Consider the following 27,386-nt stretch of genomic DNA (forward strand, 5'->3'; position numbering starts at 1 on the left):
ATATCAATCTGTTAGAAATTTATAATTTGTATAATTATTCTGTATATTTAGTTTTTGAAAACTTAACCTAATATGACAATTTTTATTTAGATGAGTCCACATAAACCTGAATATGAACTCTTTGCGAAATCTTTGCGTCATTTTACGAAAATCACTGCAACTAAGAAAATGTGTAATGAGTTAAAGGTACTGTGTAAAATATTTGTTAGAACAAAAAATATTTGCTTACACAGAGAGAAAAATGTATCACATTCAAATACATGTCTGGTTGTAGCTTATACCAGAGTATTTAAATAAAAAATCAAAGAGTAATCGGTGTGAAAGTGGCGATTTGCAAAACAATTCATCATTTTATGGTAAACATACAACTCCATAAAATGCATTATGATAAAGAATAATTATATAACATAACAATATAAGAATAACCAGTAGATATTTTAATTCTCGTACGTCTGTAAATTGGATACATTTTTCTCTGCATACATTGTACTACTATAGTAGTAGTATAATATACACTTAAAACTATACCCGTTTTTTGCAGTTAAAAGAAAAAGTATCGTTACTTCGTGAACAAAAGTTGAAATTACAATCACGGATTAAGGAATTACACGAATATAACAACAATTTAGAGAGTGAACGCAAAGAAATGAAAAAAAGCTGGAGAAAGTAACGTCTGAGTTGACAAATGTAAGAAAGTTAAACGAACGACTGCAAACAGCGTCAATCGATAAAACTAACGAATGTGAAAGTAAGAAATTGTGTATACATTACGCTTTTTTCCGTCAGTTTATAAAAATATCCTAAATTCTTGAAGTACAATAAATACACTAATAAGTGAATTACATAGCTATTCAGACAGCATAGAAAAGAAAAATTCTTAAAGATATATAAAAGACAATAAAGAATCTTTAAGTAATTTTTAATCATCTTGTTTAGATATGTTATATGTTGTCTGGATAGTCGTAATTTTTTAAAAATGTTATCTAGACAAAAATAAAACATTTTAATTTTTACAGCAACATTGAAAACTGTATTGACTTCCAATATCAACATGCAGTACGAAAATAATTTTCCACCAATTGGGACAAGACACTACTAGTAGGATGGTAATGAGTACTGCCTTTCCTATGTATTATATTATTTTTAAAAATTATTCGTCATGATAATAAACATTCATGCACACATTACAGATTCACATTGGGCGAAACGAGTGGATGAGTGAAATCCACTATAATAGAGTGTTGAACTCGTCGAAAACTCCTCGCCAATTTGCAAGTAATATTATTCTTGCTAATTTCGACGATGAATTGCTCCTGACTAGCACCGTTACAGCTACTGCACGACGCGGTAAAAAAAAGAAATGCAATAAACTGGATGAAAAGAAATTGAGAACTTGTGAAGGTATAACATATGTTTCATTGTGCAACATATAATATTAATATAAATATATAAAAATATAAAGTTTGTTACTAATAATTTTTGAACAAAATCAATGGAATATTATAATAATGAGTATAAATTCATAAGTGTAATCATTTGAGAATATTATTTCAGTTTATTGTATGAATATATAATATATATTATTTTTTTATGTTTTGTTTTTAAGACCATACTACTGGGCTAAAAATATGTATTGTCATTTATATTTTTTGTTCAGATGCATACAAGCATTGGATAAACAACGTGTACAAAACCAAATTTGCCGATACTCTTGACAAAGATAATTCTATGAGAGAAATGTCTAAATTTTATTATGTGGGAAAAAACTTGCTGATTTAAAGAAAATATGTGAAGATACCGATGAAGATCAATTAATTGATGAAGGAAGCGAGGACATTGTTGATGATTCACAGATAAACAATGAAAATACGAGGCCAAAAAATAGTGATAACAAGAAAAAGAAGTACATAAACAGAAAAACAAGAAACAGTAAAATCACTCAAGAGACTAATGAACAAAGCAAAAAAAATGCAAATATTGTTGACGAAGATGTTCGTTTTTATAATTATTCACCTGAAATGTTTTAATTTTCACAATTAAAACATTTTGAGTAAAAAACAGAAGTTTTATTTATAAAATTAAACCATTTCAGGTGAAAAACCGAAATTTCATTTATTATTTGGTGAAAAACACAAGTTTCATTTATAAAATTAAAAAGTAAAAAATAGAAGTTTTGTTTATTTTATAATATTTTAATTTTACATATATTTTATAAGCGATAATAATAGATATAAATATATATATGAAATTTGTTTATTACCATGTTATTATTGAATCTCATATACATTTGGAGGTGTGCATAAATATCTAGAATATCCTACATCTACATAAATAATCTTGCTTTTTACATCACTTATTGGAACTATTGAGCTATGTACATAATCTTCTGATTCTATCTTATCCATGATACATGTACGAACGGTTGGAATTGATTGTAATTTTTGATATTTGAATGTGACATTTATTATTTAAGAGAGTGTTGTGTAATATTTGTTCATATTCACCTGAATGCAACTGAACCATTGTATCGCTCGTCTTTCGTGCTTTACGATATTTCTGACTGTGAAATACGACACTTATTCTATATATATTTCTGTTTTTAAATTTATAAATTGTTTAAGTGTAATGCATAATATAAAAATTTTTACAAATTTTAATGTAGTTGCATTAAGACTTCTAAATACTCTCAGTGACCATCACATTTAGGAATCCTGACATTAGTAGCGAGAAATAATGCGCTGAGACGCTAAGAATTCTTGCGTGCTATTTTCAAATAAAAAGCTATTTTGATAAAATGACATTGTAAATTATTATAACAAATTTGTAAAATTGTTCTAAAACTATTTTTTTCTTGACGGTTTATGAACTGCCAAAAAAGCATAGCTTTTGGACAATTTTACAAATTTTTTAACGTGATTTATAGTGTTGTCATCAAAATATCTCTTTATTTAAAAATGGCACACAAGATTTGTCAGCGTCTCAGCGTGTCATATCGCATAAAAATTCGATTTAATTATAATTTATAAAATCCTGTAATTTCGGATTGAAATGGATTTATCCCAATATTAATCCGTCCGAATTATGCTAATTCCGATCTGATTTTTAATCGGTCTTAATACCGTATTTTCGGTGCAGAAGTTCCGATCGATTTGGATTACTTTTTTTTTTAATCGGTTTTAATCGCATATTTTCGGCAGGGTAATATATTGCTGACTTTCAATTTCCAAATAACATCTATTAAATAGTTTTTTCAGTTTAACAAGATCTTCACGAGAACAAGATTTTATCAGTTGTAGACCTTGTAATTCCATATCTCTAATAACTAGTTGTTGCAATGGCCGATGTATGGAACGTAAGTGATTTTTTTATAACGCCCAAAAAATTTTCGTAAAGAAATGCATTCCACGAGTCTAATGTATCTCTATTATAACATTCTTCAGATAGATGGATGAGTGAATGAACATTATAAACCACAAATTCACGTCCAAATAAATGAATTGATCGATTTATAAGTTGTCTTAACATGTGATCAACAACCTTATTCATTTCTTGAAAAAAATCGTGTCTACACAAGTTGTAAATTGCACAATGAAGAAGAAAACACTGGAAGATATTTAGTAGATACATAATCCTTCAAAACATAAATGCCATCATATAAGATAAATCTTCTCAATTCAAAACACTTCCACTTTTCCTTTTTATACAAACACCTAAGCTCTTTGGTTTTTGAGTAAACTCCATTGGAAAACAGCCAGTAATGTCATATAACTTATTATTAGTTTAATACATCAATTGGGAAAGTAATATTTCGATACTTCAATTCGATTTTAGTGAATTATAGTGTATGTGTGTGTGTGTATATATATATAAAGTTTTAAAGTTTACCTTTTTGTTGTTATTGGCATATTTCCTATCAGACGTCTATTATTTGATATTTCTCCTCGGAGATGGATACAAATAAAATAATTAAAACATAAATATATCGTACATATAACCTGTTATGTACCTATAGCCTATTTGTTGAGAAGACTTATTATATTATAATAAAGCATTTAGAAATTTAAAATTATATTATATTAATAATATCAATATTATATATATATATATATATATATATATATATATATATATATATATATATATATATACAGGGTGTTCGTTAATGGTTGTCCAGCCTTTTACCGTACGTAGATGCCGTACCGACTGAGCTTGCTAATTTGCTAAACGTTTCCTAGATGACAGCTGCTTCGGTTGAGCGCGCGAACGCGATCTCGCAGGACCGAGTGACACGTACAGGCCCCTGGTGAAAATTTTTCTCATATTTTTTTCGTATAATTTTTCCGAACATCTGTATAATTTTTTATGAAACGTTATAAAATGTAAAAAAGTTAAAAGTATTTTTTTAAAACTGTGAGATGAGAAATCTCAAAATACTTCAGAATGTACGTGTATGAAAAGTTCTAACAATAAGAGATGTAGACTTTCTAAGTATTGTGACGTACAGTGACATGTACGTTAAAAATTCTTGGCCAACTCTTCGTTGATATGATCCCGCTGCGAAGAAGTTTAATGATGCCAGTATTTAAATAAAATAACACATTAAATTAAAATAGAAAGATCATTAAGAATTTAATGACACTAAATAAATTTAAAATTTAAAGTATATCGTACCTGTAATTCATGGGATATTGCAATTCTTCATGATATCTAACGCATAAATGGCACTAATTCTTGGATTAGCATTCAAGTTGTATCCTTCGTCAATCTAAAATTTATAAAAAGCAAATATAGTTATGCTGTAATATAAATCTTTGCCTTCACTAAGGACTTTAAATACAAAATGTACCAGTACAACTTGCAAAATTTATTATCCGAGATAGAAAATGGATTTGATATACCTCTAAGTATCCTTCGCCTAATTCTCATTACTTGATTATGTGGCTCAAAAGCCTCTTCATCATCAAGTAATAAGATTCCAGCCATGTACATCGCCATTTCTATCAGCTCTTTCCTAATAGAAAAAAAAATTTACATAATTCTACACAAATTTAAGAAATGTTACAAAAATCTACATGAAAATGCTAGAATTGAAATCTGTTCTAAACTTTTGTAAATTTTTGTATTTTTGTAGTACAATTTCTACAAATTTTTCAGTAAAATTACATCAAACTACGATACAATAAACAAACTACAAATTATAACATTCTACACATTTCTAAATATCTCTAAATATTTTACTTTGACAAAAAAAATATCTATGAATAAATTCAAAATTCTACGAAAAATAGAAATTTATAGAAATTATTTTTTTTTCATAAAAATGTATATTTTTGTAGAAATATTTATTTTTTCGTAAAAATATTTTTTATTAATAATATAAATTTAATTACTAAAATTAATAAGTGTTCCAATACTAGGATTTTGGATAAAATTTTATATAATTTTGGTTGAATTTTATATAATTTTTTCGTCAGAATTTACCTTCGGACTTTCAAAAATTTATGAGAAACAGTAGTTAACCTAAAATTCTTTACTATCCCACTAATAGTGTTTTTCACTGGGAAAACTAGTGCGCATTGAGTGTGCACTTGCTGCATGTAATTGGGCGTTTCCGTTGGTACCGTCATCGCGCGAACCAAATTGCCAGCAGCAAGTGCACACTCAGTGCGTACTAGTTTTCACAGTGAAAAACGCTATAAAACGCGTCACAGAGATGGTTTCTTTTGCTTTATTTCTCAGTCTTTCTTTCTCGAATTTCACCATTCGACAAGAAATTTCTTGTCGAACGAACTCCCGTGAGATGGCTCACATATTCACCATGATGAAAGTTACAGAATCAGGGGGTCGATTGTGTATTCCAAAACCTAGTGAAAATGGTAAAAGTGAGCTCTCACTCGATTGGCTACTTTTCACCATACTGGAAATGCGACATTTCTCACGTGACTTTGCTCGGCAAGTATTTTGATGTCGAGTTCAATCAAACTGTGTCGAATTTGGTCGAGTTTGCGGAGTCTTGTATCGTTTTAGAATGGAGTACCTTTTACTTTTTATGGAGCAAGAGGAAAATGCGAATAGAATTAGAAAAAGAAATTTAAATTTATTAAGGAGGAGATACTCAGGATCCATTTGATATTCCAGATAATATATTTCGAAAATTGAATAGGTGAAGTATATAAATAAATTAATAATTATATAAGTATATAAATAAGTACATAAATAATAAATAATACTAAGTTAAAATAATATAAGTATATAAATAAATTATGTAATATTTATATGTTTTAGATTATCTAAAGCAGCAACTGTGCAATTAATAAATGAATTAATACCTTTTATGCCAGTTGTACAAAGACAAACTGCAATTCCTCCACATTTACAAGTAAATAATTATCTTTTTTTAATTTTCTTTTCCCTTTTTGTTTATGTATTTTTAATCTATATGATTTTATTATAGATATTTGCAACGCTCCATTTTGTAGCATCTGGATCATATAAAAGAAAAGTAGGACAAGACTTTTTATCGCATGAGTCAGACTTCTATCTTTGTGTCTATTCATGCTACAATATATGCATTAAATAGAATTATGGGACAATGGATCCAGTTTCCAACAACAAAAAGAAGAAAACAACAAATTAAACGAGAGTATGTAATATACATAGATAATATACATAAAGTTTGAAAATAAATATTTGCAGTCTTATTTGATTTTTTAAATATTAGATTTTTTGAAAAAACTGGATTCCCAGGAATAATTGGAGCAATTGATGGAACGCATATTGCCATTTTTGCACCAAATATTGTACGAGAACATCTCTTCATCAATAGGAAACTATATCATTCATTAAATGTGATGATTGTAAGTGAAAAATTAATATAATGTATAACATAAAAAATAAATTACTGAAATGTAAAAAGAAATTTTGTACTATAATAATGTTAAATGCTTTGTATTGTAATTACAAATACTATAATTCGTATCATTTAATTATAATATTTTCTATTCCTTTTTTAGGTCTCTTCTTATAATAATGAAATATTATCGGTAAATGCAAGTCACGGAGGGAGGACGCATGATTCAAGAGTTTTTCGTTCATCACGTTTATTCAATTATTTAAAAAGGCAGCAAGAAGCAGGCGAAAGAGGATCATGGCTTATAGGTATGACTATAAATAATATAATATTATTAATTATGTTTACATGTTTCTCTATTAATTATAAGCATTTGTAATTTTAACAAGCAGTATTCAAAATATTGTGTAAATGTTTTGACATTAAAATAACTGGTGTTATAATTCTACTTGACAATACAAACACTTCAAAACATTCTTTGATTGATGAATTTATAAAATCCTTCGTTCTGCTTGGTTAATCAAACTCTTTGAAGTTTTTGTAGCGTCAAGTGGACCGCAACCGTAGTCAAGCAATATTTTAAGTTACTTAATAAATAATAGAAATAGATGGTAATTAGAATTATAAACATTACTAAAACTATAATTAATGAAAACATATAAATATAAATTATATATTTTATTTTTTTATTTTTCGTTCTTTAAAACATACAAAACATTATAACATTAAACTATAAAAAAATAAGCAATCTATTTCTTTAATTTCTATCTATCTATCTATCATCTATCTATATATATACCTATATATATTATATATGTGTTTTAAAATGTTTTTTAGGAGATTCTGCCTACCCGCTTAAGCCTTATCTTTTAAAACCATTTCTAAATGCACCTATTAATTCTCCAGAGTATAGATATACTGAACATTTTACAAGGGCACGATCTTCTGTCGAAAGATGTATAGGTGTATTAAAAGGACGATGGCGATGCTTACGAAAAGAAAGGGCATAGCATTATCAACCAGAATTTGCAGGTATTAAGCATAATTTCTGTATAAAAACAAATATTTTTTAATATTATTATATTTGATTAACTTTTATTTTATATAATACCTTTTCCTTTGTAGCTTTTATTATAAATGCGTGTTGTATTCTACACAACATTGCAATAAAATGGAGAATCCCTCCAAATGAAATATATTTAGAGGACATAGATATACAAGCACCAATACCGTACAATGGTCTAAACAAAAATAACACTGAACAAATACGAAGAGATGTTGTGCGATGGTATTTTCAATAGTTCATTTTAAACATACATGTATATAAACTGTTCAATATGTATATAAACTGTTTAACATATACATTTTTGTATATGTTGATGTATATAAACTATTCAACATATACATTTTTATTTCTAATAATATGTTTAGAATATCAAATTTTCTTGAGCATAAATATATCCCAGCAAATACCAAGTTGTAATGTTAGTTGTAATTTCTCATTCAACAATGTAACTATTATATAACGAATACGTTGTATAACAATTACATTGAGTGGAAAATTACAACTAACATTTGTATTAAATGTATGTACCTTGGCGTTTACTGGAATTATCCACTGAGCAGAATCATAAATATAAACATTTATCTTCTCAATCAAATGTAAACACAAAATATAATCACCGTAAGAGACATCACATTTTATTCGTCTTTATCGATAAACCAATATGCAACGTATGCTTTTAATAATTTATCTAAAATACCAAACTTCCTTAAGTATAAAGAAATATACTAACTACAAAATTATAAATGTAAACAACATCTTAATCTATGAACTCAGTCTCAATTGAGTTTAAACTAAAAAATATTCTTTAATTTTTGCATTCTGTATATAAAAAAACAAATCAATAGAAATAAAAATTGAAATAAAAAAATAAAAATAATATCTGCATATGTTGTAAGCAAATAGTTATTTAAAAAAAAATAGTATCTGACTAGGCAAATGCTATTTGCCTGGTCAAATGGCTTAGAATTAAAAACACAAAAATTATATAATTTTTTTGTGTTCTTGCTTATTCTGTAAATAAGTAAATTTACTTTATATATAAAACTATATTTTATATATAAAACTGTAAATTTATAAATTATATATCTTTGTTTAGATCTCAATATTTTTAGTTAAGTTTCAAAGAATTACTTAAAAATAGGACAGCATTCAATAGCAAAGAATGTAGAATTGTGTACATTAATCGCGTTATCGCGTATAAACATTATAACTTTATAAATTCGAGTTCATGGAGAAAAAGACGTCTGCGATACACTGACGTTGAGACTCAAAAAAGGATATCTGCGAATTGTTTATGTACGCGCTCAGGCTTTCGCAGTTGCAGATTTATCGGGAAACTTTAGAAAGAAAGGCAAAGAAAGATAGGGTTGAATCATTACGCCACTGGATACTGTGCTCCTTGCGAAGTGTTCGCCGAAATCAAACAAACCGTTTCCAACTTATTATCACGATCACGTTTTGCACTTTCTTTCGCGCGGAACTTTATAACCAAAATAAATCTAGCGTTTGGTCTTAAGTCAACCGCAGAAATGTGTATAAAACAAGGGAAAATGATACCTGAATTTAATTTGTGATTTTTCTCCGAAATGAAAATTCAGATCGCTTGATTATGAGATTATGAGTTTGTCAGAATTAAAATATATCACTGACAAAAATTATCATATTTTATTATTATAATAAATAATAAAATATTTTTACACATTATTTTTTACGTTGTTTTTAATTAGACAAAAATTTTCACATTTAATAGAATTTAACTGTTTACATAATTGAACTAAATTTACTTTAATATCACTCATTCAATTTCCATTCCAGTAATTATTATATATTTATATTTTAATATATAATTCTTTAAATATACGCAATCCAAATGTAAATTAAAATAAATAAATACTATGATGATAGATAACAAAATTATTTGTAAAACTTTTTTGCATTCAAAATAAATACTTGTCAAAATTGTAATTAAAAATTATAATATACAATACCTTAATATAAAAATGCATTAAATATTCGCAAACAATCAATAAATAAACAGTTTATATAAGTTTTGTCAGAATTAAATTTTAAAGTAATGGATAAAATGTGAAATGTAAACATAAAAAATATTGGCTTACTGATAACATCATTCCACAGAAAACAAAATCACAAACTAATAAGTATCTACTATTGCAGTACGAGTCTTGTAAGAGGTATAAAAGTGCGTCACCTGAACAGATTTTCTTAGGGCGAGTGGTGGGCCAGTGAACTGAGTATTTAGTTGGCTGAGTATTCAGTGCCTACTTACAGTTGGCATTGAAGTTATGTGGTAGGTAGTACCTGAAGACGGTGCAGCAACTACTGTGTTATACTATTCGGTGTAACTGCAGTACCAGTGGGAGCAGCAGTTGGAGCTGGACCCACCTCAATAACTAATACTGCCCATTTTCTGTTTTTAATAACAGATGACCTTGAGCACCAGCTTGAAGGCTGTGAATTGTCTATAACGTTATCTAAAAATTGAAAAGATAATAACCATTAGTTGTATTAGCATATTTCTTAATATTTTGTTTGCTTTAATTATAAATAAAGTTATCATTGGACAAGCAAATTTTATAGATACATATAATTAATTATAACATGTGTTAACAGTAAATAGTAGAAAAGGAACCAAGTATCAAAATTATATATTTTCACAATAGAATTTATTTCTACAACTATATTTCAGTAATACTCTATAACTAAGCTCATGCTTAAGGCTTAATGATTTGTCTGGGATTTCTTTTACTTCAGTAATTTTAGTGTTAAATAGACATAAATCACATCCATCATTAGATCGTTGCAAACTCTTAAGAATATTCTAAATAATAGATATTCAAATGTTGGAGAATCTTAATTATTCTACAGATCTGCGTCCATTAATTAGATCTTCAGAAAACTTGTACTTTATCATTGAATACATTACTACATATTTAAACAAAGCGAGCAAGCATAATTATTGCCAAGCTTGGAAAAGCTCACACAGACTTTCAGGTTACCGTGGATTTTGTTGGACCTTTTGTTCCTGGCTATTTCTTCTTCTCTTAAAGCAACGCTCCCATAAAATCTTCAGATCGCAAACCACTTTTCCTCGATCTTGTGGACGGTACGTGATACCAAGGTCCATGGATTGGCGTTGGAGGGGAAGGAAGGTCGTTGCATCCACTTCAACGATGTGGAACGAAAATGGCGGCGGCCATACTTTTACTGCACACTCGCTCACTCACACAACTAATAGCTGTAGTACCTTACTATCTACGTACATACACTAACACTGACTCGCTGTCTCGAAAATGGCGGCTATGCAACGACCTTCCTTCCCCTCCAACGCCAATCCACGGACCTTGCGTGATACGATATAAAAACGTGGACTCCGTGTGATTAATGTAAATGCAAATAGTGGCTAAACACGACTCCTGCCTCGTGGCGCGTTCAAAAGAAAACGGCTTCCGCCATTACAATCGATATAAATTTTCCCTTTTCTTTTCTCTTCTTTTCTCTGGTAGTCAAATGCCTCGTGCCCACAGGACGCGGCAAGGCTTGCCGCGCGGCGGAAGTTTCCATGGTAGCCAATCATGAAGTTGAACTCGATCCAACTTTTGCCGCGAGGCGGAAATTACATCCAGGCGAACGAGACGTTGATTGGCTATCGAAATATTCCTCAGCCAACTTCTGCCGCGCGGCAAGCCTTGCCGCGTCCTGTGGGCACGAGGCATTAGTTATCACACATAGCAGAGCCTGCAACCACTCTCTTCAGAGGCCTTCGGCACAGAGTCCTTCTTAAAAGGTTATGTTACATAAACCCTTAAGAAGGACCACGAGATGAGAGCAATGGTAGAATAGATAACTTATGTATTCTACCATTGCTCTCATCTCGCACTCTCATTTGTAATTTTCACTCGCGTGAGCATAGGGATATCGCATTTTCACTATGCTCATAGCCAATTGCGTGTATTTTTTCATGTGAGATGAAAATATGAGAAGTGAGAAAAGTCGACAAAGATACACAATCGACTCCCAGGCGGACTGTTCACTTTTCACATTTTCATTAGATTTCAGATAGAGAATCGACCCCCTGAACTTATTGCAACTTGCTCACATGGGTAAAGGCGCAAGTCCACGCAGCGAATAAAAGCTGGCGTTTTACCCTCTCTCCATCAATTTGGCGAATCCAGCGAATAAACGCTCAAAGTTCGACACAGTCCAATTTTTAGCGACTAAACGCTGGCGTTTACCCCTTCTCCATCAATTTTCATCAATGTGGCAAATTCAGAGAATAAACGCTCAAAGTTCGACATAGTCCAACTTTTAGCAAAACGATGCTGAAATTTAAATATTACATTCCAAATTAATTACCTTCCAAAAGTGAATATATAAGAAAAAAATTATTAAAAGGTTAAATCAATCGACATCACCTGAAAATACAAAGTTAGTATATATTATATACATATAGTAAGCATACTTTTAGGCTAGGTTGCTTTTTGTTTTTTATTTATGTTAGATAGCTTTATTTGTTATATTGTGTTAATAACTGTGTTTTTATATTGTAAGAAATTCTGTTATACTTCTGTTATACCCTCATATACTTGTGGTGTGTGCAAAACAATGGTTTGTACCATACAAGAAAGTGAAGAAATATATCGGCACTCTTGTATGGAGGGATGAATGTTACATAGATAAAATTTCATATTATTTTTATCCTAAAAGCGGTAAATACATTAGTAACAATTTCGGCCCGATGCAAAAAAGAAACTGTGCTCATTACGATTTACAAAAATCGGAGCTACCCAAAACTTTTTTTTATATCTATTTCTTTTTCTTTTTTTAACAAATACATTGCAGCAATTGCAGCAGTTATACGTCGTCTTCTAATTTCAACAATAACCGCCACTGTGCGTTTATAATATTTTACATACTCGATATATTGATTATAATATTCCAACTCCATTTTTGCGGTTATGTCAGATTATGTACTTAGCAATTGCCGCTTTTAACGCTGCTTTGCGTTGCGGTGGAGTTGGGTGGAGTAAGGGTAAAACGCCAGCTTTTATTCGCTACATGAAAAGGATAGAGGCGATAGCGTTTAGCTTTTTAACGCTGCTTAAGCCCGTATCAGACTACGCATTGAAGATTGAGATTAAAGATTAAAGATTGAAATTTAACCAATCAAAACAAGGAATTTTAACTCTTTTTATTTTGATTGGCCAAAGATCAATCTTTAATCTTTAATCTTCAATTTTCAATGCGTAGTCTGATACGGGCTTTAGCGTTGCGATTGAGTGGGGGTAAAACGCCAGCTTTTACTCGCTGCGTGAAATTGCACCTTTAACGATGACTGTCGGTATCGTTAGCTATCGACAATCGTCGCTTGCGCTATCGATAATCGTTACGGCGGGTGATTCTATAACTTGGCTTTAACGATTATATTCGATGCAAATATCGTTACAGACGTATCGAAATAATTCGATAGCTGTGCAACGTTACCAGATTTTAAATAGTAAAAATTTAGTAACTTTGGAGGTTGTGCCTAGTTTTATGAACACCGAACAAGAAATTTAACCTAATCATCTGTATTTGATAAATGTAGGTAGAATATCTTTACATCGGTTACGTTATAATAAAATAATTTTATTATAATTTTTGTAGTAACAAAAATTAACTATCTTATTAAAAATATCGAAAATCACTAATAGGTAGTGTGAACTGTGATAAATATAAAGATAATTATAGAATACGCAAGCCTCGTCAAAAATATTGACAAAGATATATAATTATTCGATGCATTTTAATACAAAGCGTCAGAATAAATATATTTTTATCAACATTTTTTAACGATGGCCATATTCTAAATAAGTACCAATGTACCATATTCTAAATAAGTACCAAATTATACACATGATGAAATATAAGAAATTTTTGATGACCTTTATTTTACAGCAAAAAAAACAAGGACTACAAGGGCATCGCAAGTCCAATTAACAAAAATGTTTGATTTTTTTAACATCAATAAAGGTCTTGCGGAAGGCAAAATTCAAGCCTTACATGGGAAAGACGAATCTAAAAAGAAGTGGACAGAATTATCAAATGAACTGAATTGCTTGCACGGAGCAACCAAAACGTTGGAACAGTGGCAAGTGGTATGAACAATTACATGCATATATATTTAGTAAAAGCAGGGTTGGATAAGTTAATATATTTTTTTAAATTGAACTAAATTAATTGCTAACAAAATTAATTTATTAAATTAAAGAAATAATTGTCAATATGATCTTTTGCAATTGTTGGTGTGTAAGAGTAATTCGAAAATAAATTTACTTACGTTAAGAGTTACATGACTAAATATCTTGTTACTTAAAAGTTGTATCAAATTGAGTTAAATTTTAAAACTCGATTTTGAGTTAAATTTGGGTAAATTAGAATATTGTCATTTTTTAAATTGCTTTAAATAACAAAGCAACTATAATATGTATCATAAAATAAATTTAATACTTTATTTGTCAAGTTCACATGAAAAATATAACAAACATTCTTTTTTATGTTCAAACGTCTTTTTTTGATTTTTCTTTTAAATAAGTAAATTTTTTAACTTTGGCCAAAAAATAAATAAGTTTTTTTGTTAAAAAATGTGTTAAAATTAAAAATTAACATATTTAAAATTAATTAAATCAAAAGTAAATTTATTAACTTTTCAACTATATTTTACTTTTAACTTTAGGCGAGTTTTTTAATTCATTGATTGATCAAGCGCATTTTGTACAAATGCAACTTTGCTCTGTAAAAGGCGATTAATCAATCGATGAATAAATTTTCATGTTCTATGTAATAACATATGAATTTATTTATGTTTAACGTTTGGAGGGACTTAAAAAGTCGCACTTCAATAAAAGCGAAGGATTTGCGAAAGGCGAAAGTTTTAACTGGGAATAAAGCTATTACATCGGAACTAACGGATCTCGAATTGCGAGTAATAGGAATAATAGGAGCGGAATATGTCGAAGGAAGCAAAAGTTGTGCTGAAAATATCCCCGAAGAGGAGGTAATTTTTATAAATTGTTAAAATTGTGAAGATAATATCGAATTCAATCAGACTGCACTAGTACATTGGTGCACATTAAAGACGCTGAACACTAATCTAATCTAAGTATAAAAATGACATATTACATACCTTTACATTGTTTTTTTGTATGATACAATAGCTTTAATGTGTATCTAGTCAACTTTGCTATAAGTCATAAGCTATTTTTTTCAAACATAAATCGTTTTTTATAAATATATTTCCCAGTAAGCATGAAATATTGCAGCAATGTTGCAATATTGCTGCAATATGTCATACTGGGAAGTATATTTGGATTATTTTTCCACGCATATAGAATTTGATAGAAAAACTGGAACAAGGAAATGATGAAGTTATAACCGCAATTCCACAAGTCATCAGCATTTGTCCAGACATACCGCAAGAAATATCTCAAGACTCAGAAAATGGTGAAGAACCCAATCACTTATATAATTAAAAATGTGCTAATATATCATTTCAAACTCTATCAACTGTATTTTTATCAAAAATCTTTTTAATATAATCAAGTAATTTAAATTATATATTATGTATAAGTTAATTATGATACAATTAAACTAGCTGCTAGTATACTATTGTAATATGTACATATTACAATAATATAAATATAATCATATCCGCAATAGTTATTATACAATAATACATTATGTAATAATGCATTGTATGCAGTATGAAAATAGTAGCAAAGTAAATAATATATTATCCTGTTTTACATTTTTGTTACAAACAAATTTTTAAATCCGTTTTTTGAGTTACTTGTTTCTATAGGATGTTTTCTATAGAAAACTTTAATATATAATTATTGTTGACGCAGATATTTACAACACCAATATATTTAAAATGCAACATTCTTTGCTTACAGCTAATTTCTTCGATAACTACCATAATAACAACGATAAGATTCTGAATGGCAATTGTTCACTACTAAGTAATGCATTAGAAGATAATACAATTATTGAAATTGGAGATAGTGATGATACTCCAAATTCCATTGGAAACAGGAAGTCAAAAAAGGCTCCAAAGGCTATTTCCATTAAGAATAATAGAAATATCCCATATACAGTTCCAAAACCAGCGGAACAATCTAATTCGATGGAAAATATTCAAGAACCTTCGACTTCATCCAGAAAATGTAAGGCTAATCATATTAAATTACAAAAAAAAAACAACAATGAAATTGGTTTCCTGTGTACGTAATTAAAAGTACGTAAAAATAGCCCTTTTTTGCAACTTTAATTCCAAATTTTTTAAAATTATGACGTGATGGAGCAATCTACCCATGCAGCTAGCACAGAAAGTTTAAAAAGAATATAGGCTTATATTATCAATCCAGAATTCATTTTCAAATGCAAAAAGAACTCTTTTTAGCAAAAGAATTCTTTTTACATCTCAAAATGAACTCTGAATTGATAACATAAGCCTAAATTGTTTTTTAACTTTTTTTTTTAATCTGTGTGCTATCTAAGTAGACAGCATTTGTATTCAGCACCTATAAAATTAAAGGAAACGACTAATCGTTTTAGAGTTTCAAAGTCATTTCTTAATGCCAGTGTTATAATTAAAAATGATTAAACATATTATAATACAAACTGAAAATTTTTGTTTAATAATTTTGATAATCTTTGTAACAATAGCTGTACATAACATGAAGAGTTGTATTGAACATTTTAATTATTATAGTTAATCGAGCTACATCGACTAAACAATTGCATTCATCAAGAGAAAGCTTTCAATCTATTGCTCAGAAGCAAGCCGTTGCCCTGTTTGTAAGACAACATTTTTAATTAATGCAGAATCTGACTTAAAAAAAATAAATTATAGCTAATTTGTGAAATATATTCTTTTGCAGATGCATGCTGAGTGTGCTACAATACAAGCGGAAATATGCAGAATGAATGCGCTTGCGATGACGAAAATTGCAGATGCTACAGAAAAGATGGCAGATACTGCTGCTATACAGGCTGTTAATGACAGCAAGCGTATCAAGGTTTTTGAAAAACTTACGAAAATATTAGAAAATGTGTTACCTACTTACATGAAGGAATAATCTCTGTGATGCATATCTGTTGCCTATTTGTACATACGAGTATTATGGTTTGTTCCGTTTCTTGCATATGCGCGCATTTATCTATAGTACACGTTACGTGTATTATATATTATGCGCGAATATGCGAGAAACGGAATAAATAATCGCTGTGATACATAGTTCATTTTTTTGTTTTAATTTTTTACCAAATGTGAGTCACTATATTAAATGTATATTTATAACTTACTATATAGTATAACTAGAATAAAGTATTAAACTTCGAGCCCAAGCTTTTCGCACTGAAACACGAAAAAAGGTTCATATAATCTTGTGTTCGCAAATTTACTTTACCTTAATTTAGTTATACATATAATATATGTAAAAGACTGAAGATGTTTATTACCAAAAAATATGTAACATAATATATTTTAGAGTAGATTTTGTGACTTGTATTTAAACATAGATTGATTGCATGTTAAATATTTTGTTACATATTTTGAGTGAATTTACATTATTTTGTTTTTTTTCTTTTATTTTAGTTCAAACGTGAAGTTTATTATTGATTGTATGCTAAATATTCTTTTATATATTTTAAAGTACAGTTATTTTAATTATATTTAAACGTGCAAGCGTTTATTAGTCAATGTACGCTAAATATTTTTGTCAACTAGTTGAAGATATTCAGCAATAATTTACTTATTTTATTACAAAATGAATTTAAATAAATAAAGTATTCAAAATGTAAAAATGTGTTTATATTTTTCCCTTTTTTATTTACAACTTATTTTTAATTAAAGAATCAATTTGTATAATTTGAGCTATTAGAAATTTTTTGTTAGCATTTCTACACAGGCAAACAGTTTTTTCGACATTTAACAAAAATTAAAAGTGTGTTTATCTTAAATTATCTATATATTAGGAAATAAGTAATATTATTAAATTGTTTTATCCAATATTTTCAGTTTCTAATTAATTTCAAATTTACGTTAGGCTTTGTATAATCTTATCTGCCAAATCTTTCTGCTATTAAACGGTCTTAAATGCGTCGTGCAATAGCAAGAGGTCCACGACCGTTATTTGGATTAATGTCACCATCATTACAATTTTCATACATATGATCATCATGATCCAATTCGTCGACTATATCGTCAAATATTCCATGAGCAATCCGCATATTATGAAGAACTGCACAAGCGTTGACAATTCTTCCAGCAAAACCAGGCTCATACTATAAAACCCTATGTCGAGAGAGACATCTCCAGGTTCACTTCAGTACACCAAAAAGCCGTTCGACCCAATTTCTCGCGCTACACACCGCTTTGTTATACAGGAAACGTGGAGTTCCTTCTGGTTCTTGAGGCAAAGGAGTTAACAGCCACGGTTCCAAAGGATAACTTGAATCACCTGTATAAACGATATATGGTACATTTTTTTCAGTTTCATTTAAAGTTAAGTAATGCAATTTACATTACAATAAAACAAAATTAAAGAATTCATGCACTAAACAATGAACGATACATGATGTATATAATGATTAATAGAGTATGTGATCACTATGTGAATAGCACAAAAATTAAAAAGTGTCATTTGTCAGCTGAAGCGGACTGCTAAATAGTCATATTTATCATAAAAATTATTAAATACAATTTTTAGTTCTGTAAACTTCGTGCCAATATGGTTTGTGTGACTATATCCGCAGTCATAAAGTGACGCTAGAAATAATATCAATTAAAATAATAATTTATTAAATAATTCAATTAAAGTTAATTTAATAGATATTTATAGCGTCAGTTTATAATTGTGATTTTAGTCCGACGAACTATATCGGCACAGTTTATAGAAACTGAAAATTGTATTTAAAAAATTATATAAAGATATCAAGCACTACAATCCATTTTGACACACAAATGGTATTTTTTAATTCTTGTGATTTATGTAAGTCATACATCAACAATGAAAGCTTTCTACAGCAATAATTTATAACATAAAAATTAAAATACAGTTACCAATGAGATATGTTCGCCGTTCACCGCGATTATACGCGCGTTCCATAACGTCGTGCAGCAGAAGCACTCCATATGTATGCATCCTGTCGTGCTCCAGGATATCTTGCATTCACATTTAATATTTTTAAATTCGGATCACATATCTAAAGGATTAACATTAAATATAATTACTTATTAAAATATAAGACGTGATGTTGTATAAGTTAATATTTTTTAGATATTTACCATTTGTACATTCAGTGAATGATATCCGTGATGATTTATGTAGGTTTCTTCATGCTCTTTCGGAGCAAGAATTGCAATGTGAGTACAGTCAATAGCCCCTTCAAATGGCTGACGTGCATTTTGAAATTGTATTCTTGCTAATTACCTGCTTGCTGGAGTTATAGGAAATTGTACCCACTGTCTAAAAATCAAATCGTTGATTGCATCTGTCACTTTGTGGATACATCTGCTGATCGATGTTTGACTCATAGAAATGCCCCACTGCTCACCCACAGGACGTTGGAAACAACCAGTTGCATAAAATCGTACTGCTGATAATATCTACAAAATATACATATATTAATAGCTTGAGCAGAAGGTGGAAATAACAGATTTTAATTTGGGCTTCGTACATATATTAATATCATAAATAATCTTAAAAACAATAAACATGATTGTCATAATAAAACAAAAATATAATGATTTTCTTACTTGCTTTTCTGCAGATAACCCGGTAATCCTTGTTCACTGAAGTCGAGGTTCTAACGCATCCATTAAATAAAAAATTAAATCTGGTGTTAAGCGGTACAGCTCTTTAAATTCGTTGTTCGTTAAATCGAACGGATTTTCCGTTGTTCGTAATAGTTGTCGTTGTGCCCTTCGTTCCAAGTGTTGGACACGTTCTTCTAGTAATTGTAAGTCTGCAGCAAGATAGCTAAGCGCCATCTTATAATAAAAACAATTAAATAATTATTTTATTAGAGAAATTAAAAGTTTAAATTAACAACACAAATTCATTATTATTCATCTAAAATTGAAGTTAAGTTTTCTTTTATTATATTTATTCAGTTTGAAACACATAGCGGCTTCGATAACTGTCGGAATTTAACGATTCAAGTTATCGAGAATTGTCGATATCTCCTAGTTACAGAATAACCTTTTGCGATAATCATCGATATTGATAGTTAACGATAGCGATATTCGTCGTTAAGGAGTTACCCAGATAGCACACAATATTTATGATAAATATTAATAAATATTTATCATAAATATTTTTTATATATATTATAAAAATATTTTATACATATTTTATATATATGACGGAAAAACATTATAAAAATTTTTATCAAAAACATTATTAAAATATTTTCTAAAGTATTGGTCGCGACTTGGATGGGTGACCGCTTCGGAATTTCCAAAAAAAATTCCTAAGAATGAAATTTTTTTGCGAAAATTGTTTTTAAAAATATAGAAATATTGTTTTACTCATTGGGATTATGTAGTGTAATATAATTTATGCGGATATTTCAAACATTTTCAAAATAATTATCATAAATCATAAATATTTTTGAAACATTTATGATAAATATTTATGATCAGTCCAATCTACGGCCATAAAAACATTTATTAAATGTTTTGATAAATGTTTATAAAAGATTAAAATAAATATTATAAATATTTAGTAAATATTTTATAAATATTTTGTGCTATCTGGGTAGAGAATCCCGCTAGTAGTACCGACGTCATTATCAAAACGACTATATCCGAATCGATATAACTTCGTCATTTTAGTATTTAACTAATCAAATCTCTGCCTTTACGAACATTTTTCAATGAATTTAGGAAAGTTTAGATATTTTCATTAGAGCTATAATAAATGAGGTAATGTTTTACATTAGAATTGATAATAGAGGTACCCTGCTAAAAAAGTCCAGTTAAAATCATTAAAAATTTGATCCTATTTGATTTAATAATATTAAATCATGTTTTTGAACCTGCATTTTCCATTAAAACATAATTAATTTTAAATGTGTTGTATTAGAACTAATTCCGTTGAACTAGAATTTATGTGATATTATAAGCAAATTTCTAACATTTTGAATCAGATTTAAATGAAATATGTAGAATTTATCTTATATATTTTAATAAGTCTGTATAGATTCCAATTATGTTCAAACATAAAATAGTAAATATAATTTAATTAATTTCTATCGTTTTCAATCGCGTTTTTAATTATGTTGAATATAATTTAATGAGAATATTTCTGCTAAAAATTCAATTAAAACCATTAAAAAATCAATCCTATTTGATTTAATAAGATTGAATGACGTTTCTGAATCTGCATTTTCCATTAAAACATTATTACTCTTAAATGTATTGTATTCCGTTGAATTAGAATTCATGCTGATATTATAAGCAAGTTTCTAACGTTTTGAATCAGATTTAATTAAAATATTTATATTTTGTCTTACATGTTTTAATATGTCTGTATTTGGTTTCAATTAAGTTCAATCATAAAATAGTAATTATAATTTAAATAGTTCCTTCCGTTTTTAATCATGTTGAATAGGATTTTAAAATATATAATTGGAAATTGTCACTATCAACAAATGTAAATCTAATAGTTTGAATAGGATTTAATAAGAATAGCTTCATTCAATTTCAATAAAATCTCATAATTTAAGCTAGATTTTTTATCATAAATTTCATTAAAAATGTTTTTATTTTTATGGTTTTAATGTTTTAAATCATGTTCAATCAGTTTTTAAAATTTTTTATTGGATATTATTGCGATGGAACAAATATTATTTTCTAAGTTTAAATCTAGTAAAATTAATTGTCAAATTACAATTATAAGAAAAAAGTAACGCTGTTATCAGTTCATTACCAAAAAAATAATTGCAATGTAAAGTAACTTTATTATAATTAAATAACGCGTTACTTCATAATTTAAACATTATCATAACCATAAATAATTTTAATTTAATATAATATGATTGAATATAGGCACAAACGTATTAAATTAGATTTAAACTCATTGTTAGAAAATAAAATATTCGTTCCTTTCGTGACAATTTTCAATTATATATTTTAAAATCATATTTAACATGATTAAAAACGAAAAGAACTATTTAAATTATAATTACTATTTTATGATTGAACTTAATTGAAACCAATACAGACATTAAAACATATAAAACAAAATATAAATATTTCCATTACATCAGATTCAAAACGTTAGAAGCTTGCTAATAATATCAGCATAAATTCTAACTCAACGGAATAAAAAACGTTTACGAATAATTCTGTTTGAATGGAAAATGCAGATTCAAAAACGTGATTTAGCTTATTAAATCAAATAAAATTGAATTTCTAAGAGTTTTAATTGGACATTTTTAGCAGGGAATTATCTTTTATATTTTAAACCTATTTGTAACATAATTTTCGTATAACTTTGAATTTTTATTTTTAGATTGAAACAAAGATTTATCTCGTTATTCTATTTATATTACTTTAGTATAAAAAAATATAATGAAGTAATATTAACAATAAATAAAAAGTATTAATACAATTTAACGAGTTTATTTTTTTGTAATTCAGTTACTTATAAATAATTTTTGGAACTTTATTATATTTATTCATAAGTTTAAGTTTAAAATTACCGTATTAACATTTTTTAACATAAAAATACAAAAAAGTAATTTTAATTTTATTTATTCATTTTATACAAAATAAAAGTTTATAAAGTATAAAGTATGAAGTATAAAGCCAAGAGATATTGTAATAAATGTTTTACACTTATAAAACATCCTGTAAAAAACAAAGATACTTTTAAGTATTACTATATACTATATTCAATATATAATATATTTAAGAAAATGATGTTCACAAATTTAAATGAACTAATTATAAAATCTATTCAACACTAAGTACTAACAATTAATTACGTTCATTACACCAAAGTTGTCTTAATTTATAAATTTTTGTCTATATTGATCAGCTCCGAAGCCGTTTAAAGAGGTACTTTGCGCATTATGTTAAACTTATGTTATGTTAAACTTCTTGTTATAGAACAAATATGTGAACAATTTTATATTAATACAGTCTGTATTCATAATTGTATGAAAATCATTACGGAAGGTGAAAAATACATAGTATCTTTAAGGAATGTAAAAACCAAATGTATATATGTAGATATGACAGAAAATGCATACATATTTCATTTCCCTAATGATTTTAAAATACAATAAAATACGAATAAAATAAGAAATAAAATATATTACTTAATGAAAAGAGGGAAAGAGAAGAGAAAAAATATGTAATAAATATTTAAATATGCGTTTTAAGTGATTTATCTTATATTCAATGTACATCAATGAGAAAAATTTTAATTGTAATAAAGTATATTAAATATTTGTAAAAAAAGATTGCTAATTTACACTTTATTTAATTTATAACTTTAACACGATACACAATAAAAATAAAATTTTTTTGATTAAATATATATACAATATATATATTTGCTTTAATGTTATATTTTATTAATTTAAATATATTTATTGACTTAAGTTATTAATTTCTTTACAACTTTAAGTAACTACTTCAAGTAACTATTTTTTTAATTACATAGAATTTGTTACATTTAGTGTACACTTTTTTCAATATACATACTTGTAAAAGTTCTAAATAAATGTAAAACAAATATATTTGTAATTAAAATTATAACTTATTCTTATCTCAGTAAATAATGGTTACTTATAAAATATTAAAAAATCTATAAACCAAGTTATTACAAATTCTCAGTATATCTTCTCTAAGTACCCAATACCTATAAAAATATTATGTATTAATATCTACAGGAATTTGTACTACTTATTGTAAATTTTTTATAAATATTAGTTGAGTTTTCAAGTAAATCCCATTAGACACTGTCCATGTACGCACCATTTAAAACATTTAAGATTTTATTTGTAGTAATTCTTAATTATTTCCAATAGACAAATTTCCAATAGAATCTTGAAAAACAACTAGGACTGCCAATCGGAGATTTCCTATAATAATCAATAGAAAATGACTTCTGTTAAAACATTTAAGAATTTATAGATCCGGTTACTATGAATTTCCAATAAATCCCATTAGACACTGTTCCTAATCGCACTATTTAAAACCTATAGGATTTTATTTGTAGTAATTCTTAATTATTTTCAATAGACAAATTTCCAGTGGAATCTTAAAAAACAACTAGGATTGACAATTGGAAATTTCTTATAATAATCAATTAAAAATGATTCTTGTTAAAACCTTTAAGAATTTATAGATCTGGTTACTATGAATTTCTAGTAAATCCCATCAGAAACTGTTTCTGTTCGCACTATTTAAAATCTATAGGATTTTATTTGTAGTAATTCTTAATTATTTCCAATAGACAAATTTCCAATAGAATCTTAAAAAACAACTAGGACTACCAATCGGAGATTTCTTATAATAATCAATCGAAAATGACTCCTGTTAAAACATTTATGAATTTATAGATTCGGTTACTATAAATTTCCAATAAATTCCATTAGACATTGTTTCTGTTCGTACCGTTTGAATAATGTAGGTTTTCCTAGAACAGTTATTTGGAAATCATTATAAATTCTTATTAAATTATATTAACATTATTTTCAATTAAAATTTATTGATTCTTATAGGTTATTATTCGAGAATATATATAAAAACCTAAAGAAATCACATACTATTGAAAACGGTACGAAATGATAAAATCTGATCATAAATTTTGTATTATAATATATTAATCCCAAATGGTTCCTGTTGTTTGATTAAATCTAATAAAATCTAACAGCTTTTTATTTGGTTATTCCAGTTTGATCAAAAATATATCATAAAACCCATAGAATTTTATTGAAACTGGTATGATATTAAATGGATTTAATTGGACTTTTTCAGCAAGGTATACACAACTGTCTGTGATAACAATTCAAGTAACAATTAATCTCATAATAGATATTAATATTACTACGTCAGAGTAAGTACATATGAAGCAATTAATCATTAATAGTAACAAAGTCCAGCTCGCTTTATTTATGAATGTAATCAATGGAAAATTAACAGTCAATAGTGAGTAAATTAAAGTACATTTTTAACGTGTATATATTTCCTTTATTTACAAATATAATTTTTCTGATTATTGTATTAAGTTCGCTAACAATTTCAAACGTTTCGATTTCCATCAAGTCTTCTTCAACTGAAAGACATTGTTATGTCTGATTCTATACAATTTACATAATTATGTCATTTACATAATAATGTTTATCCACTAAAGAAGTTGAAGCTTTCGAAATTGTTAGCGAATTTAATAAAATAATCAGAAGATTTAGTTATATTCATAAATAAAGAAAATATATATATACATTAAAGATATTAATTTGCTCATTATCGACCATTAATTTTTTATTGAAAACAATTCATATATTGCACTTAAATAGTAACTATATATCATAAAAGTGTATATGCATGTAAGTTTTTATAGCTATACAATTAATATTATTTTTAGAAAGCGAGAAAGAAGTCGCCAAGGGAGGGCCACTGCGCAATAAATAGAGGCCCTCATAAGCTACTTAGAAAAGCACCCTGAAGTTGCATCAGGGAAATTCACAACAATGAATGCCCATGACAGCTTAGAAAAACATTGGCAAGACCTGGCAACGCATTTAAATTCATTGGTTCCTCAGGGCAAAGAAAAGAATGTGAAATCTTGGAAGACTGTGACTATATATAAATATTAATATTTTTACATTTTTAATTTAATTTATAATAATATCTAATATTTACATTTGTTGCAGACATGGCGTGATCATAAATCAAAAGTATCAGAAAAAGTACAAAAAATAAGGAAGGGAAGAGTGGCTACTGGAAATAATCCGGTTCAGATTATTCTAACAGAGTTAGATAAAAGAATTTTGGGTATAATCGGCAACGATTATGTCCAAGGCCTGAGAAATGTACCCGATAGTTTTCCGGAAGAGCATAACGTAAATAAGAAGTACAAAAATTTTTTCTTTTATTGTAATGTTTTACTATATATGTCTATCTAAAATGATATATTTTGTCTTAAAATTCCAGAATGCTATTGAGGAATTAACTGCAGGCAATGTAACGTTATTAAATGCTGCTCCAGCTCCTATTGTCATTGCCGAATTGCCACAGGAGACAAATGGTAAATTTCTTTAATATTAGACAAAGGTTATAAATAATGTCATGTAAATAAAGGTAAATAAAAGTTAAAGTTACATAAAAATTTATAAACTTTAGCTTTTACTTTATTTATGTAACTACAATTTATATAATTAAAATGCGCGTACATGGTTGTAAATTTTTCTGAAGCAACTTTTGGATGTCTTTTTATATAATTTAAAGCCTAAAGTTATTAAACTTTTTTGGAGAATTCTTTTTATAAAAAAAAAAACTTATATATATATATATATATATATATATATATATATGTATTGTTATTTTCTAAATTATTCGAGTTTATCTCTTATTTAAATGTTTTAACTTAAATAACTTACCTTGTATATAGATACATGTCATTTATGGCTATGTTTCGACACTACCAGTACTGACAATCTATAATTCATGTTACATATATTATAGATTTTCAGTACTGAAAGTGTATATTGGAACAAGACATATATTTCAACATTTTATCTGTATTCAATGAAATAAGAAAACAATTTTTTTAGCCGAGTTTGATGCAAATGATTTTAATGTAAACATCCCATTTGAGCAAAACTGTCACGAAATACAAGATGCTGCTAATGAAAATGAGATACAAAATGATATTGATGAAAATGAAATTCAATATGAAAATATAACACAAGCTGCCTCAGCCTCAACCTCAACATGTATTCCATTACAAGGTAGCATATTTAGAATTTTTTTATTTAGATTAATTTTAATGATTGTTAGTTTCAACGAAATGATATATGTTACATATTATTAATGTTATTGTATTTTTAGAAAACAGAGGACAAAAAAGAAAACGTACAAGGAGTAAGTATATTGTATTATAATTTTGAATAAAGAATAAGCACTCCTAAGATGAACTGCTACGCGCTTTGTTTACAAGTATTCAGAGATTTGTTGCTAATAGATATGAGCAGCAAAAGGGGGATAATAACCGTCGCCAAATAACAAAAATGATCCGAAATATATAATTAAATCTCTGTTTTAAATTATAGGTGTACGAACAGAACGTTTGAGTGTGCAATTAGCGGATGCAAGAGAAACATTTGAAGATATTGCAAATAAACATGCTAAAGCAATGAAGGTACTTTTTGTAAATTCACATATACGCATTT

The 27,386-nt window shown here is 27.7% G+C and overlaps 2 protein-coding genes, 1 long non-coding RNA gene and 1 pseudogene across 3 annotated transcripts; 3 read left to right on the forward strand and 1 right to left on the reverse strand.

Annotated features, from left to right (window-relative positions):
* Positions 1–1,115: 1,115 nt before the first annotated feature.
* On the forward strand, positions 1,116–3,682 carry LOC120356818. The gene is made up of 2 exons (XM_039447012.1): positions 1,116–1,401; positions 1,658–3,682. Exons 1-2 carry the CDS (start codon positions 1,176–1,178, stop codon positions 1,777–1,779), a joined length of 348 nt encoding a protein of 115 aa, XP_039302946.1. The 5' UTR covers positions 1,116–1,175; the 3' UTR covers positions 1,780–3,682.
* Positions 3,683–6,043: 2,361 nt separating this feature from the next.
* Positions 6,044–8,164, forward strand: LOC120357174 (putative nuclease HARBI1). The gene is made up of 7 exons (XM_039447014.1): positions 6,044–6,163; positions 6,286–6,379; positions 6,455–6,643; positions 6,722–6,857; positions 7,014–7,158; positions 7,688–7,882; positions 7,976–8,164. The coding sequence occupies exons 3-6, from the start codon at positions 6,525–6,527 to the stop codon at positions 7,858–7,860; spliced, it is 573 nt and encodes a 190-aa protein (XP_039302948.1). The 5' UTR covers positions 6,044–6,163; positions 6,286–6,379; positions 6,455–6,524; the 3' UTR covers positions 7,861–7,882; positions 7,976–8,164.
* Positions 8,165–13,264: 5,100 nt separating this feature from the next.
* LOC105208230 lies at positions 13,265–13,913 on the forward strand. The gene is made up of 2 exons (XR_005574356.1): positions 13,265–13,517; positions 13,872–13,913. It is a non-coding gene; the product is annotated as an uncharacterized LOC105208230 (long non-coding RNA).
* A 3,630-nt stretch (positions 13,914–17,543) lies between these two features.
* LOC113004531 lies at positions 17,544–19,968 on the reverse strand (annotated as a pseudogene).
* Positions 19,969–27,386: the final 7,418 nt, after the last annotated feature.

This window comes from Solenopsis invicta, chromosome 3 (assembly GCF_016802725.1).
Source record: "Solenopsis invicta isolate M01_SB chromosome 3, UNIL_Sinv_3.0, whole genome shotgun sequence".
NCBI classification, from domain to species: domain Eukaryota; kingdom Metazoa; phylum Arthropoda; class Insecta; order Hymenoptera; family Formicidae; genus Solenopsis; species Solenopsis invicta.

Coding starts and splice junctions, on each gene's coding strand:
- LOC120356818 (XM_039447012.1), top strand. CDS start 1,176: ATGCACACATTACAGATTCACATTGGGCGAAACGAGTGGATGAGTGAA. Junction 1,402..1,657: donor GAAATTGAGAACTTGTGAAG/GTATAACATATG, acceptor TTTTTTGTTCAG/ATGCATACAAGCATTGGATA.
- LOC120357174 (XM_039447014.1), top strand. CDS start 6,525: ATGAGTCAGACTTCTATCTTTGTGTCTATTCATGCTACAATATATGCA. Junction 6,644..6,721: donor AAACAACAAATTAAACGAGA/GTATGTAATATA, acceptor TTTAAATATTAG/ATTTTTTGAAAAAACTGGAT. Junction 7,159..7,687: donor AAGAGGATCATGGCTTATAG/GTATGACTATAA, acceptor AATGTTTTTTAG/GAGATTCTGCCTACCCGCTT.